General features: G+C 34.2%; 1 protein-coding gene and 1 non-coding gene across 2 annotated transcripts; both read left to right on the top strand.

Moving 5' to 3' along the window:
* The first annotated feature begins 217 nt into the window (after positions 1 to 217).
* LOC126032166 (protein ELYS-like) lies at positions 218 to 3,156 on the top strand. The gene is given in 4 exon segments (XM_049789859.1): positions 218 to 413; positions 487 to 840; positions 843 to 2,420; positions 2,699 to 3,156. Coding segments are annotated over 4 exon segments (2,586 nt in total).
* An 11,397-nt stretch (positions 3,157 to 14,553) lies between these two features.
* On the top strand, positions 14,554 to 14,660 carry LOC126032926 (U6 spliceosomal RNA). The gene has a single exon (XR_007504085.1). It is a non-coding gene; the product is annotated as a U6 spliceosomal RNA (small nuclear RNA).
* The last annotated feature ends 3,184 nt before the right edge of the window (positions 14,661 to 17,844 follow it).

Genomic DNA, 17,844 nt, shown 5'->3' with positions numbered 1-17,844 from the left:
TCTACATACAATGACTGGCACCACTGACACAAGCAGGTGTGAAATTTCCTGTCCTGGTCTCATGGACCTGCCCTCAATGTTCCCTGGTAGCTCAGGTCTGGAAGCACAGAATCAAGTAAGAAAGGTTCAAACCAGATTACCTAATCCTCCCCATCCTTCCTCGCCATTCCTGACCAGGTGGGCCTCGGTCAGCCCTTACTCCCAGTAATGCCCAGTCATGCCACCGCAATCCAGACCACTAAGTTGTGCACAGGAAACCAAGGCGTTGAGTGCTGAGCTGCCACGCGGCTTGAGCAGCCAAGGCCGTCTCGAGTCTCCCCGTGGCTCAAGGGAGCCAGGAAGTGCCAGTGGAGTGCTGTTGGATAGAGGCAGCAGCTGGCGCGCAGCAGAGGTGGGCGTGCCTGCGAACCTTTGTGACGTCTCCCAGGAGATCCTGTGATGCAGTCGCACAGTGTCGCTGCTGTTTGGGCTCCTGAGGACCATTAGGCGGTCATGGCGGCTCTGCGTCCAGCTCTGCTGCACTAGAATCAGGTGAATATATACAAAATTGCTCTTATTTTGCTCTGTGGTCCCTGGATTCTGTAGTAAGTAGGTTTTTTCCACATGACATCTTGCATATCTTAGTGCATGAGAGGAGTTTAAGTCAAGGAATTCCTCCTTCCCATCCACCTCCTGAGGAGTTTTTTCTTCCAAGATGTCTTAATTTTGATGCTACTTGTTTGATGAACTCTGGAGTGGTTCACATCAATTGCAATGGCTTTCAGAAAAAGAATCTGATGTTTTCAAGTGCATTGGGGCAATCTCTCAACAGTGTCATTCCTGATCATTATAAGCAATGTTTCAGGCTGACATGTCACCACAATGTCTTGATAGTCCATCTTCAAATTTAAGTCAGCAAGACCAATTAGAAGCTTTATGGTCTGCAGTAGACCAAACCAATTTTCTCGTACTTATGTCAAGATGCATCAAACAATGGGCATCAGAACACCCACATTCGGCCACTAAGTTGTGCTTTGTTCTAGAATGGACATGGAATAAAGTGAATGTCACCAAAGAAGAATTGGACACACTGTGTGCGCCATTATTTGATGGCTCATGCCATATCATTGATCCACAGACTATACAGTCTATCCATTGTTGTTATTTGCTTCTGTGCCACCTTAATGCAGTTCTTAATTGTTTGTTAGCAGAGGCCAAAAGCATGACTGAGGAAGGCATATTGAGCCTGAACAATAAACGTATGTTGACTCAAATAACATGTCAGTACATACAAGTGGTTCTGTGGTTCTGTCGTTTTGAGCTTCTACCAGAGTGCTTCCATGATGCTATGCATTTAAGAAATTTATGCTATAACTACCCTGTAATGCAGGTGTACTACACCAGTTGTCGACAGAACTGTGAGAGTTTTTCAAGGGGGGAAATGAATCCTGATTACCTGATCATTGATGGACTGGTTTTTCGCCTAGGAAATAGGATTGAGAATTTGTGGAAAAAAGATGAAGGAAGCAGTGGAAAATATCCTCCTCCAAGTCTGCATGCACTGCTTGACATATACTTACTTGATAATATTCCAGAAGCAAACAAACATGCAGTTACCATCTATTTGCTGCTAGATATTCTGTCTTGTTTTCCAAATAAAGAGGATTCTGCCATGGAATCATTTCTTAAGCTTTTTGCCATTTCTTATAGCCAACTGAAGCTGATTAAAGGGTTGTGGTATATAGATCATAAAAATTATGAGAGGGCTTTGGAACTTCTGCTTGACCCAGCCACAGTCGAACCTTTGCCATGGCAACATACAATGATTCTTCAAGCTTTCATAAGTCATGGTGAGCACAGAATCGCCCTCAGATATATCCATTCCATGAAGCCAACGATGTCCACAGATGGTGATGTTTGCCTTCACTTCACCATTTTGACCTATAATAGGTGTGTGGTTGAGGCCTTAAGTTTGCTGCGGCAACATTCTAGTAGTTTAAACAGAAAGGACTAATTAAAGCACACTTACGACATGTGCCAGGAAGTGGGTTTGCTGGAGGATTTTCTAAAGATACCGCTCAAAGGCACTGAACAGGAGGATTTGGTAAGAACTTCGCAAACCAGTCCTAGAATCAAAGAATCCTCTCCTGGAGTATCTTCTCTCCCAATACCTGATGCTTCTGTTGGAACCCCAATTGCACAAGCTTCACAAAAATGTTCTAAAGAGCTGAATAAGGCTGATTGTCCTGTGCAGCAGCCTTCTCAATCTATGAGGGTGTTTCTGCAAAGCCCCACCAAATTTCCTTTGGACCTACCATCTCATTTTTTGCCAGTAAGTTCATGTGTCAAAAGATCTTGGGAATCTATTACCAAGGCTAAGGAATTACATTGCCTTGAAACTCCTCTTGTGGCTAAGAAAGCTAAAATTTCGGCCACAACAGGTAATGCTTCTGAATTTGCCAAATCTAGTCCTCAATCCATTTTAAAATCTTGTTGTCCATCAACTTTAGCATCACCCTCTTTGTCTCCTGGACCTTCTCTTGTTCCTTTACAACTGAAGGAAACTACAATTTCATTGAGGGAAGAGGGCATAATTGCACCATGTACAACTGGAGTTGCCTATGAGAACAAAACTAATATATATGTTACTACACCACCACGTTCAATTCTAAAAAAACCTGACTCACTGAAGACCCGAAAGAGGTATCTTTTTTCTTAGACCATCAAGAAAATGAAAATCAAGAATTGCATGTAAGGCTACAGGATACTGCAAGCTCTTCTACTGAACTAATTGCTGATGTAACAGAAAAAGGGCAAGATGGTAATAGTAATATGGTTGAGTCTGAAGGAAGTCCTCCTAAAATGCCACGAATTTCTGATACTGGAAATACCGAAGATATTTTGCTGTCATCCCTGACAGCACAACAGGCAGAAGTCCCCATGTCTGACACACCTAGGAAACGTGGTAGACCAAGAAACATAAATGCTGATGATGTAACACCCACAGCTCATGAGGAGGAGAGAAGTCCCAAAAGGAGAAAAGATCTTAGCATTCAAAGGAGATCTACAAGAAACACCTCAGCTACAAAGAAAAATACTCATGCTGGAGAACAAGCTTCAGAGACGTCAGTTTCAGTTCCAGAAGAGGAGCTTGAGACAGTGTTGAGCCCCAAGTAAAATGTCAGATGGGGAAAGACAATCAATACTCTTTAATATAGTCAGAGTATTATTAGAACAATCTTTAACTGAGGATGATTTAACTTCCATTGCCTTATATTTCATTGACTGTTTAAGCACTTTGCTTCTGCGATTAAGATTTCTATCACAGAAATCACTTTATAAGGTTTTAAAAAGATACATTTCATAAAACCCCGAGTACTGATAATTCGGGACATATTAGTTTGTCCTTTGAATTGGGAAAAAATAATGGAAATGAAAAAATATTATGACTCAATTGGTGATGCTTAATTTTGGCTGAAAAATCATCAATACATGAATGCTGTAAAATGATGTATACCAAGTAGTAGATATTTTGGAATGAATGAACCATTCATATTTGATCATCTGGAAACAAACTGCTTTGCTGGATAAGCTTCTGATGTTCTACTGTGAAGCCTAAGAGGCTCTCTACGTTTTTTTCTTACCAAGTAACTCAAGTAATAAAAAATAATGAAAATTTCTATACCAAGTGTTGACAATGTGAAAGTAGCAGTACGACTGTGGCCTTTTAGTCAGATTAGTGATATTTCATTGCTTTTTTGACAATTGACTATCACTTGGATTTTATCACTTTTTTAATGATTGTAATCAAACTTGTATTTAAGCTGCATTTCTTCTATGGAATATGGACCTTCTTGAAATGAACTTGATAAATGAACTGTGTAATTTAAAGATCTAAATATAATTCAGTGAATTGTATTCCTTTGCATGACTTTAAATGAAAAAGTTGACAAGAGAAGAAAATAAAATCATTAAAATACTGAATATTGCATAATGCACGATATTATGTTCCCAATAGTAAAATATTAAAATACTTATTTACCCACTGGCACCAATCCATCTAGAGTGAAAGGAAAGCAACATCATTTTAAAAGTCTTCGGGAATATGTCTAATTGTAATAGTAATATTGGACTCAGTAAACTTTGATCTTCAGAACCTTAGACTTTACTGCATTATTAAAATGATAACTGGAAAAATGTTTTAGAAAACATGAGGTTGATGAAAACACCAAAGAGCTTTTAGTGAGAGATTAATTTCTATTGATAATATGTTTAATTGAAAATAAATTGAAAAATTTAAGTGCATTTGTCTGTGTGTTCATTTTTACATTAATAATCCAAAAATTTTCATTTTATATTAGGTGATATGTACCGCTATCTCACTGAATAACTATTGCAGTTTTATTTAATTTTTTTAATTTTTTGAAATTTAAACCAATCTAAAATTTGGTTTTAAACTTCTTCCACAAGAGTAAACAACTTAGTAATATTTTAATATTTTTGTTTGTTTGGTTTTTTCTGCTACACCAGCAATGCTCAGAGGTTACTCCTGGCTATGTGCTTAGACATCATGCCTCGCTCGGGGACCATATGGGATAATGGGGATCAAATCGGGTATATATTGGGCAGCGTGCAAGGCAATTATTCAACTGCTGTTGTATTATGCCCTTGTATTATTTTTTTAAGTTTTGTTTTCTTTAGTGCTTTAATTTACAAAGCTTTAAAAACAGACTTGCAACTCCAAACCTACAACCACTGTTAGTGTATTTTGACCAAGGACACAGGTTTCCATTAATTTCATACCACCTCCTTTTGCTCATACCACCTCCTTTATAAATACCTTATTTTATTTTATTTTATTTTATTTTATTATTTCTTTGTTCTTTGTTCACACCTAGCAACACTCAGTAGTTACTCCTGTCTCTACCCTCAGAAATCACTCCTGACAGGTTCGGGGGACCGTATGGGATGCCAGAATTCGAACTACTGTACTTCTGCATGCAAGCAAATGCCTTATCTCAATGCTATCACTCTGGCCCCTGCATTTTATCTCTCTGATCCCATTTGCCAATAAACACTTATTAATTTAGCTCACAGCTTACCAGGATTTTGTTTTCTAATTATCTAATTATTATGTTTAAAATTATCTAATGTTTAAAACATCAAACTGTCAATACATGGTCTCTAGAGTCCTTATAGAATAAATAGTTTTTTGTTTGTTGTTTTTTTTATTTTTGGGCCACACCTGTTAGACGCTCAGGGGTTATTCCCAGCTATGTGCTCAGAAATTGCTCCTCGCTTGGGGAGACCATGTGGGACACCGGGGTCCGTCCTATGCTAGCGCTTGCAAGGCAGACACCTTACCTCTAGCACCACCTCTCTGGCCCCAGAATAAATAGTTTGTATACAACAAGGATACAATGATGTTAAAATAAATGCAGTGAACATACCATACTATTTTAAAAAATATCTGAAATACAGAATGATTTTGTGTGAAATGAAGAAAACTTCACATTCACCACTTTTTAGAAAAATAAATGCACTTAAAATAGATAATTATGGCTATTTGTTATCATGCAATCACAAATGTATATTAATAGTCTTATTTATATGTGATATTTATCCTTTTTATTGGCATTTAAATAATGTGAAGTTACAGATAAGTATTTCCAAAAATAAGTCAAATGAGCAAAATGTGGATTTTAGCAAAAAATTATTGCAATTTTAAAGTAAAAATCTTAGTTTATGAAAGAGTTCACCCAGTAAATATCATTTTAGGAACAGAATATTTAATCTATTTTAAAGTACTCGGTTACATTTGAACTAAAAATTTAGGATTAAAGAGAAATAAATTACTAAACTATTTTATATGTGATCCAATTCGTAATTCTTAATAAAGTTATAATACCTAACTTATTAACTATACCTATCAAAAGATTCAAAGGTGTATCCATCCTCTAGAAATTTTGAGAGCAAGTAAATATCCAAAATATACTGAATATTGTGTATTAAATGAACAAAGTAGACAAAGCTACAAAAATATTAATGTGAATACATTAACTCCTTTAAATTCTTTTCTAAAAACCTGTATTCTAAAGCTGGAGTGATAGGCATAGCGATAGGGCATTTGCTTTGCAAGCTGCTGACCAGGGAGGAACAGACCTGGACTCCATTCCCAGCATCCCATATGTGCCCCATAGCATGCCAGGAACAATTTTTGAGCACAGAGCCAGGAGTAAGTTTGAGAATTCTGGGTGTGGTCCAAAAACTAAAAATCAATAAAATAAAATAGAATAAAATGAAAACAATCTTCATTCTTCATGTACACTTAGTTACTAAAATATTTCATTTTAATGTTCTATTTCAAAGATCTATTTCTGTTAATAAAAATACACATATTTTCATATTTTTATTTACAAAATTTTATGTGTTAATAAATAGGTTCCAATAGATCATATATTTATGTTGATAGTATTATAAATATTATCTAATGCCAATGTAAAGAATGGCATTAGAAAATTGCACCTGAGCAAGAAATATGAATAAATATAATTTGCATCCCGTGTTAATGATAAGATATATTAATTTAAAGCAATTTGCAAGATTTAAAAAATTCTGTAACTACTTTGAAATGTTTGTTTTATTATAGTGAGATCTAAATTTGTTATTTGATTTGTTTTTGTTTGTTTGTTTGTTTGTTTGTTTGGCTTGGGGAACATATCTAGATTTATATACTGAGAAGTTACTCCTGGTTTTATGTGCATCTTAAATAAATCTTCAGTGCTTGGGAACCATTTACCATAAAACAGTATCTAATTAGGTTCTAACTTTTGTAAGACTAGGACCTAAGACTTGTATCATCTCTTTGTCCAATAATACATTTTTATTGTCATTTGTCTTCTAGTAAATACAAGACATTAAAAAATAACTTCAAATTTCATTTTCATTCAGTTATTATTTAAAATTTATTTTTGCTTACATAGCATTGTAACACTTTCCTTGAAACTATATATTTGTTTTTATTATTTTTGTTAGAAGTTTTACCTCATTCATATTACAATTTTTTTTGTTATTGTTTTAAGGAGCTACATTTGGGTGGGTTTTTGATGCATGGTGGCAACTCCCAGTTGTACTCTGGGTTTTGTGATGCTCAGGCCCAATAGTGCTACAACAGATAATACTCATATTACCAAAATAGACCTACACATATTTTCGAACACAATTAAACCATATCCTCTAGTCTAAATCATATCAATTTAAAAAATAAATATCAGAGGGACCAGAACGATAGCGCGTGCCTTGTAAGGGACTGACACGGACTGACACGGGATGGACTTGTGCTCAATTCCTAGTATCCTATATGGTCGCCCAAGTCAGGAGAGATTTCTGAGCGCATAGCTAGGAGGAACCCCTGAGTATCACCAGGTGTGGCCTCCCCCAAAATGTAAAAATATAAATATCAGAGTGATATACAGTGGCCAAAATGTTTGCTATGCACCTACGTTCAATAGTAAATACTCCATAGAGTGCCCCTAATCCCACCGTGAGTGATCTATGAGTGTAAGAAGGCCAAATGTATGCTCTGAGCACTTCTGGGTGTGGACCCCAGAAAACAAAATACAACGAAAAAGGTAAATGTCAGTTGTTTTTGACAGAGCTTTATTTTTTTTATTTTTGTATGAAAACCTATTTTCCAATAAAAATCAACATAATTTATTATTTTAAAAAGTTTAAAAGTTTCAAAAATTGTTAGATGGTCATGAAAAAATAGAATAAAACATAGAAAACATATAGCAATAAAAACTGAACATGAAGGTAAAATTGTTCCTTACTTTAAAAGGTCAATTTAATATACTAGTAGAAACCAAATTAATCATTTTGAGTAATAATAGTTAGGTTAAAGAATACACAAGCTAATATGAACAGTCATCAGGAATGTACAATAATTCACTAATTTATAGAAATACTATATACAAAACACTTTCACTATGTTATGTGTAGCATTCAACAAGAGACTTCCTGAAAGAAAGGTGAGAATAAATGAATAATGTAGCTATCTGGGAAAGTAATTTCTAGACAGTAAGAGAAGAAAAAGCAAATGTCCCAATTTTATAGTTGCTTTATAAGACCAAGTGATGTTAAGGAGATTGATATCTTTAATTGTTTGGTTCTTTGTAAATTTTAAATCATATCATAGTTACAAAATTTTATATCTAATACTAAAACATACAAATACGTTTTGCTCACCATTAAGTTAGAAATTTTGTTCAAGCTATAGCACCTATAAATAGTTCACATCTTGTTGTAGATTTATCAAGAGAATAATGTATATATATGCAACTACACTTTACTAATTAAAAATGGTATTTTTCACATTATTAGTAAACATAAAGTTTGATTCGCCCCAAATATTCTTACTGTATTTTATTTTAGTTTAATATGTATATATTATTGAAATATATATTTAATAATTGTTATAATTAAATGATCCCTTTATTATATTTTATTATCCCTTTATAATTATATTAATATAATTACATTATAATTAATATATCATTTTATATGATATAATATATGATCATATATCATATAATATTGTGTTATAATTAACATAAAATCATATAATATAAATTATGATAATATGATTATATTATTCCTTTATAAGAGATATTTGGTATCCCTTTAAATATTATTTTCTCTGTTACTAAACTTACTTAATATCAATAAATGGACTTGGATCTGATTATACTTCTAATATTTAAAAATATGTTATTTTTTATCAGTGATAAAGGTCAACTACTTATAGATGAGTGAACTCAGACATCTCTTTAATATCATGCACAAAGCTGAAATTAAAATGAATTAAAGATCTTAATATTAGACCTGAAAGCATAGAATACACAGAAGAAAATGTAGACAATAAATTTAATGACATCAGACTAAAAGCATTTTCAAAGTGAAATGCCACTGTCTAAGTATGAGGAAGCAAAAGTAAACATATGGTACTATATTAAATTTAGTAACTTCTGCCCTTCAAAGAAAACAGTGACTAGGTTACAAAGACTACCATGGAATGGGAAAAAATGTTCACCCAATACATATCTGTTAAAGGGTTAATATCTAGGACAAAAAAGTTACTACTTACAGAAAATAACAATCATACGCGCGCGCGCACACACAAACACACACACACACACACACACACACACAAATATAACCCTATCCAAAAACTAGGTAGGAAAAAATGGACAGTCATTTTCTCAAAAAAGAAATATAGATGACAAAAGTCACATGAAAAATGTTTTACATCACTAATCTTCAGGGAGATGCAAATCAAAACAATGAGTTATATTCTCATAACACAGATACTGGTACCCTCAGCAAACAATAAAAGTAAAACCATTGCTGCCTGGCATGGATCTGGGAAGAAAGGGGCTGGCTCTCAGTCACTGTGGGTTGGAATTCTGACTAGTCCAGCCTTTCTAGAAAACAATATTCATATTCCTCATAAGAATAGAAAGTGAACTCCCATATGATTCACACCTAGGAATATACTTGACAAAAACCAAAAATCATTAAAAAAATAAAAAATAACCCTAGCACTCCTATGTTCACTGCAGCATTATTTATATTAGTCAGAATCTGAAATCAACTCAGATGTCTGACACTACATGAGTGTCTAAAGAATCTGTGGTATATTTACACAATGGAATACTATTTGCTAATAGGCTAAATGAAGTCATGAAACAAATTTATCATGGATCGACATGGATATTATGCTGAAAGAAATGAGGCAGAGTGGATATAAAAAATAATATAATATGGTAGTGACATCCATAGGCAATCACGATAACCATGAAGACCAGTCCATGGTAGGATGCTAGCCAAATGGAGTGGTGAGTGAAGTTTAAAGAAGAGAAGGGTCTTCTATGACAACAATGGCTTGAACTTATTACTCTAGAGAAGGACTGAGTGTTGAAAGGGTATAAAATGACCTGCACAGCACCCCTTCATTATCAATAGTTTAAATAGCAGTGTCAAAATAGAAGGGGAAAAGAAAGAGCAAACATCAAATAACTCTCCCAGAGATGTACAGGTATTGGGAGGTGAAAGGGAAACTGGGGATAATGGTGGCTTGAACTTTGCACTATGGAAGGTTGGTGTACATTTATGACTAAATCCCAACTAAACACAATTCTGCAGTCATGGTGCTTAAATAAAGCACTTACATAGATACAGAGAGAGATACATAGATGATAGCTAGATAGCTAGATTGAAGATATATAGAGATAGAGAGAATATATATTTAGATAGATGCTTATAGAGAGATAGATCATTCTTTTTAAACATAATATCTTTATTTAAGCACCACGATTCAAACATATTTGTAGTTGGGTTTCAGTCATTCTATTTGACTGTAATATAAATATTATAGAAGTGAATATATATAATTTTGGGAAAGGAACAGTATTCATTCTGACTATTATTCAAAACAAAGATATTCAAATAATTATTATATTCATACTTAAATAATCATTAGATGCTCTCATTGGTAGTTTTAGAGCTGAGAGTTGTGCATTCCATGACAGAATTTTCAAAGACTACCACATCAACAAGCTCTGTGTTCATTTTAAAGTCAAAGTACAGGAAACAAAGATCATTTCTTTAGCAAGGCAGAAGGATTGTGAGGGTGAACATGAGATCCCCATCATTTGTTTATCATTGTATGTTTTATGTGATCTGAGATTTCTGATTATTGGAACTTTCCATTTACTGCTCTTTTTATTGTTGTTGTTTTGCTGTTGTGGTGGTAGTTTGTTTTTTCTTTTCTTTTGTTTTTGGTGCCATAATCATGGGTGCTCAGGTTGTATTCCTGGTTCTGTACACAAGAATCACTCTTGGCTGTGCTCAGAGTACCAAGGATCCAATTCCTCTCTGAGGCATACAAGGCAATGCTCAGCCTGCTGTACCATTGCTTTGGATCCATGCTGCTCTTGTGTTAACTTTTCATAAAAAATGTTGTATTTTTAACAAACCAAACATGTTGCTTCTGTGCATGTCCATATACACCATCCTCCAACAAAAGTGTGTGTATATATGGGTGTGTGAAAAAACATTCTCAATGTTGTTTAATTGTTATACTGATTTTAGAATTAGTTCACTGAGTCAGAATTTATCTTTGCCATAAACACACATACATATGAATTTTAAAAATGTTTATAATAAATACCTGTGATTTTAGATTTTCAGAGATTTGGGTAATATTGTTTTATCTTATAAATGGAATACTCCATAAAGATAAAAGAAATCAATAATAAGCAATGTTTGTGTTTATCTTTGTGTTAGTTTTGAGTCCAAACCCTATGATGCTTAGGGCTTTATTCTCTGGTGCTTAGGCCTTTGTGCAGGAGCCCAGGGAGAGGACCCAGATCAGCCTGATGTAAAAGAAGTGCCTTACAAATTGTACTATCTTGATGACCCCAAAAAATATGTTTTAAATGTGATAATTAAATGTATTGTGAAGTATGGCAGTATGTATCTAGTTCTCACTTCACATATAAAGTATATGTTAATATTTATACATTTTATATTCCATTCTTTATATTCCATTACTTCAGGAAATAAAAGAAAAAATTGCTTAGAAAACATGGGATTTTATATTATTTTATCAATTATCTTTGAATTTTTAGTTTTATTTTGTTTTTGGACAGATTGTTTTTAGTATTACTCCTCATGGAGTTCACAGGACAATATGTGGTGCCCAAGATACAACCTACAGAGCAATGAACAGTGCAAGTGTTTTACAAACTGAACTATCTTCGTTTCATGAGCTTTTTCTTTAGTGTGTAGAGTTTTTAAATTAGTTATATAGTATGTAAGTTAAAAAAGTATTTACAAAATGGAGTTTATATTTCTCCATTTCCTATTCAAACTTTTTAAGAGGAGGTTTCTCTGGTCTCTTTTCTCTTTGCCTTTCAATTGCTCATACTGATACTAAGGTCCTCTAACACACCCATCAATAAGCAATGTATAGAAATTAAAAAAGAAAGTTTATACAAACAAACACTTTTTTACTTTTGGTAATCATGTCTATAAATCATTTTAAGATTTAGTTATATTAACAAATGGATAAAACATAACACCAAATCAAATAAAAAACTATCATCAAACATAATAGGATTTAGGGCTTTTAGACATCATGTTCTGTGAGTGAAGATTCTTAAGCATCATACATAAAATATTTATTGCAAAATACTCTTATAAGAAGCATAAACTTTCTTATTCAAAGATGCATATTTGGGATCCAATTCTTATTATTCCCAGATTTCAAAGCTATCTATGAGATACGTTCACAAAAGACAAAATAAGTGCATGCTGATGGAACAACTATTAAAATCATTCCTAGAATGTCTCTGTGTTTGTTTTTTGCCATGAGCAATGTTCAAAGAGCAGCAATAGATGCAACCCTGTAGTCTCCCAAGCACTGGCTGATTTAATACTGGAAGCCCTCAGTACAAGATTGGTAACCCCAGTGTCTCCAGCTTTGTAAGATCTGAGTAACAACAGAACCTCAGACCTTTGATTTTACAGATAGCCTCAGTACAACTTGGAAGCAAATCCTTATTCCAGTCACCAATGGAAATGATTATTAATAATAATAATTGTAATGATAATATTAAGTGAACCTGTAGCTCAGAAATCACATTTTAATTCGTAATGTCTTAACAAATTGATGATGTTTCCTGGGAAAGACTCCTGTATCACAGATAGATTTATAAATTAATTTGAAATCTGATCCATTTTATATCTTGATTGATACAGTTTAGGTCTCTTGTTATTATTGTCATTAAATTTGACTTTGGTGTATAGTTTTGACATTTTTACCTACTCTACCTGATACTACTTGGCTTCTGGAACATCTACTATTTTTTTCTTTTCTTAATTTGTAGAAAACATAGAAATATGAGTTAAAACAAACTATTTCATGGCCTAATAAGGCTCAATGGAAAAGGCACAAACCCCTATCTAGAAGATATAAAAAAATCAAAAATAAAATACAATAAAAATGTTGTATGCATGGAAGGTTTGTTTCTTGTTTGTTTGGCATAGGCACAGCAAACATTGAGGAAATTAGAAAGAAAATATCCTTGGCTTAAAAAAAGGTTCTATTTCCCCATAAAGCATACTGTCAAAAGACTGACTACAGGCTCCAGCATACTAATTATCCAACCTCCAAGATCTTTCTTTATGGTCCCAAGAAGTGTTGTGCCAAGCATGGTTTTCCATGTCAGGCTTCTGTAATTAGAGATCTTGTTTTTTGTACAGAACCTATTTTGAAGTCCGGGTGATATGGAACATCTGCTGTTTTCATCTCATCTTTAAGGTGGAAAGTCAAGGAATACCTGCCCTTCAAGCATGTTGTTGCTGTTTCTTGGTCCTCAGGGAGGAATTCTCGCCTAGAACAAGTTGGAACCAGGGTGGCAATAGAGCCTTTATGGAGGGAGTGTGATACCTGGTGCTAGTGCAGAAAAGTGTGCCAGTTCTGAGGAAGGGATCCCAGCTTCGGGGTGGAACTATTGATGTCTGATAAACTGAGGCCTAAGTCAAGTTCCCATGACAAATATTCCGGGTGAAAAGGCACCCCTGCACTATGAATTTATGATTTCCTATCCATATTAGTTATAAACTTTTTCTGTAAGTCATATTTTCCAAATTTAGTATGCCTGCAAAAAGGCAGTGGGCCACATGATACATATGCATATGTATGTATGTACATGGTGCATATAAAGTAAAAATAACAAGCTGAAAAATTGTTATAATGTGGTTCAACCTGAAATCAGATCCCAAGTGAGAGTTATCTACTAGAATTTCCAACAAAGGAGAATCAATAAAGGGATGGGATGCAACCTCTACTTTTGCAATACACACTAAGAATTATAACTATTAAGGAATTTGTTTACAGAAATATACAATGAAAATATAGGTATTCCCTAGTCTGGATAGATAGATAAAATCCAGGGCACAATTTCATCTTAAGAAATCGTCTTCTGGAGTCTTAGGAATGGTTCACAGAAATCGGGGATCAGGTAGTGTACTCGAGCTGAAGATATCTCGGGAAACAGATCCTGTAGTAAACAACAGTCCACCATGAGGGGAGATATGAGAAAATGGGCTGCAGAGGAAAAGTCAGAAGGAGCAGTGGCTACAGCTTCTTCCGGGGCCAATGCAAGGGGGTCTGGAGGGTGTCCTTCCATTTGGCTACCAGCTTGCTGGGGCAGGCGAAGTTTTCGGATCTTGAAGAATTTAGAACTGAAATGAAAGAAAGATAATTAGGCTAAGATAACAGATCAGTGGTGAGAGGGTGAGAGAATAGAAAATTTGTAAGGCAGTAGGAGAAGCTGGGGGGGGTGTTATATATACATGGACTATATACAACTAGGCAGGCATGATGTACAATTTGGTTAGACAGATATAGATGTGTCATCACATAAACACATCCCCCTACATAGACATGAGAGATCTATTTGTAGTTTGCAGTTGAAGAACTGACTGTTAGAAAATGGGTCAGAATGTGTGCTCACTTAGGCAACACATATACTAAAATTGGAACGATACAGAGAAGATTAGCATGGCCCCTGCGCAAGGATGACACGCAAATTCGTGAAGCGTTCCATATTTTTATTTCGAAGAAAAAAAAGACAATGGGTCAGAATGTTTTAAAAAATGTGAGGAAAGCACATCAGGTAGAAAGATTTTCCAGTTTCTAGACAATAAACCAATGGTGAGGGTAAACATTGCTAAAAAAGAGTAAAAGCTTCTACTAGTAATGTTTATGTCTAAAGTACTAAGCAATATGTCTGAATGTACTGTCAGTGGAGTCTACTACATAGAATATAGTCAACCATGTCTGAAAATCCAGGTTCCTTTCCTGAAAGCAAAATAAAAATGTGGCCATTATGGTATAATACGAAATTAGCTTTCACTGAAAACTGTAAATAGCAAAAACGTACTCAGTGAATGAAGCCTATAACAAAAGTTTATTGTTTGTATTTTTATATTTCAATAGTATCTGTGGCCATAAATATTAGATCATAATAGCAGATGTAATGAAATGGAAAATAAATAAATTAGAGTATTTTCTTATGTTTTTAGCATATTGAGCACTGTATTTGGAGTGTAATTTGATAAAACACTGAGATGCAAAACATGGGTGAACAAAGAAGTTAGAGAGTTATTATAGACATAATAAAATTAAGATCCCATATCATTCTTCTAGTGAGCACCTTAGCACGAATCCCTGGATTTCAAATGCATTCTGCGCCTGTTTCTGTGATTAAAAGCATTAGGACATTATTCTAATATCTATAATGAGCAGGTGCTTGAAAGCCTGTCTGAGCTAAACAACTTTATGTTTGTGACATGCTTCTTTGAAGTATAAAAGAATATAAATATATATATAATTTATAAATATATATAAAAAGTATATAAAGGCTTTATTTAGTTCTTTTCTTCCACTCAATTTGCTTCCTTCTAGCTATGCCCACACAACTATAGTTTTCAAGTTATCTACCATATGTGTGTTATTGTGGATTTATTCTAATATAAATGTAAGTGATATCATTTTGTATTTATACTTCTATTTCTGATTTATTTATTTAATATAATATCTTCTAGTTCCAACCATATTGCTGTAAATTGCATTAATGTATAGTTTCTTCTTTTGAATCATTTCTTACTGCTCTGTAGCATTCTATTATTTAAATGTGTGAAAACTTCATGATCCACTTTTCTGTTCTTGGACATCTTTGCGGATTTTTAGCTATAATTATGAGTGCTGCAATGAATAACAGTGTGCATAATTTCTTTTGGATGATGGGTATAGATACACAATTGAGGGATTGTTGAGACATATGTTAGCTCAAAATTGAGTTTACTGAAAATCCTTCTTACGAATTTTCATACGGATTGGAGTTCATTTTTATCTGAAAATGTTTTTATCCTTCCTTCCTATTTAAATGAGAGTGTAGCTGGGTGGTGAACTCTAATTTGAAATTTTCTTTTATTCAGTAGTGTGAATATATCATTCCACTCTTTTCTTGCTTCCATACTGTCAAATGATAGTTCTGGCTTGATTTTTATGTGTTTTCCTTTCTACTTGAGGTGACATTCTCCATTTCTGCTTTAAAGAGTATATTTTTGTTGTTTGACATTTTAATTACTGAATACCTTGGTGTTCACTGTTAGGGACTATTTTGTTTGGTATGCTTTTTGACTCTTGGAATTATAAGGAAACATCTGTCCCAAGTATAGGGAATTTCTCTTTTATTATCTACCTCACTAATTGTTTTCCTTTCCTGTTTATTTTTTTTTTTGTCATACCTGGAAGCACTCAGGGGTCACACCTGGTAGGCTCGGGGGTCTATATGGAAGGCCGGGATATGAACCACCGAAGTTTTACATGCAAGGCAAATGCCTTACCTCCATGCTATTTCTCAGGCCCACTTTCCTGTTCTCTTTGCCTTCTGGAATTCCTAAAATTCGGAGATCATTTCTCTTGTCTTTTTTTTTATTTAGTGTATTGTATATACTTTCAGGGCTTTGTCTCACTTATTTTCTGCTTCTTTGTCACTGCAGGCTTGTAATTTGTCTTCAAGTTCATCTATACAGTTCTCTACCTGTGTAATTTCACTATGTTTTAATCCCTTCAATTTCTTTTGGATGGATTCGCTCATATTTTAGAAGAGCTAATCTTTCAGTTGATTAAATTGTCTCCCTATAGTTTTTCTAATTTTTATTTTGCAAGTGACTCTTTGATTTCTATCACTAAACATTAGTGTTGATTCTAGGTCATCATCTACAAGGTTCCAGCATTTTGGTAAATTTGTAGATTTGCCTGAATTTCTCTCCATAACTCCATAATAGATGTCTTCCTTAGATTCCCCATTGATCTTTGCATTTAGTGGTGTGAATTGCTGGAATATCAGGGTGTTTTAGAAAGTGATCTATGGTATTCTTTGTATAAAATTTGGCTTGAGTATATATTCTTTTTTTTATATTTTTTATTTTTTTAATTAAAAATTTTAATATGGTGGGAGATCTGGATGGGATTGAGGGGTGAAGGGATAGTTGGATTTCCGGAGGGGAGAAAGGGGAAGGTATATGGGAGGGGTATGAAGGGAGAGAAAAGAGAAAATACCTTAGAAAAAAAGGGAGAAGAGAAAGGGAAAAAAGTAAAGAGAAGAATAGAAAAGAGAAAAATAAAAAAAAGAAAGTAGTGAGAAGAGATATGCTGTAATTATAATATCATATCAATAGACACAGAGAAAGCATTTGATAATGTCCAACAACCATTCTTAATAAAAACTCTCAGCAAGATGAGAATGAAAGGAACCTTTCTCAATATATTTAAGGTCAACTACCACTAGTCAGTGGTCAATATTCTCAATGGAGAAAATCTAAAAGCCTTTTCTCTAAATTCTGGTACAAGACAGGGCTATTGCAAATAGTTCTGCAATGGTTATAGGTGTGCAGAAAGCATTTTTTATTGTTTTATTGTGTTCCTAGGACATATACCTAGGAGTGGTACAGCTGGATCATATGAGAGCTCAATTTCCAATTTTTCTTAGAAACCTCCTATTGTTTTCCATAAAGGCTGGACTAGAAGACATTCCCACCAGCAGTGAATGAGATTTCCTTTCTCTCCATAACCTCACCAGCTCTTATTTATCTTGTTTTATGTGATATGTGCCTGTCTCTGTGGTGTGAGATGGTACCTTATTGTTGTTTTGATTTACATCTCCCTGATGATAAGTGATGTGGAAAATTTTTATGTATCTTTTGGCCATTTTTATTTCTTCTTCGAGG

The sequence above is a fragment of the Suncus etruscus genome, chromosome 16 (assembly GCF_024139225.1).
Source record: "Suncus etruscus isolate mSunEtr1 chromosome 16, mSunEtr1.pri.cur, whole genome shotgun sequence".
In the NCBI taxonomy this organism is placed as follows: Eukaryota; Metazoa; Chordata; class Mammalia; order Eulipotyphla; family Soricidae; genus Suncus; species Suncus etruscus.
The sequence above is the reverse complement of the archived record's forward strand: the minus strand, read 5'-3'. Positions and strand labels throughout refer to the sequence as shown.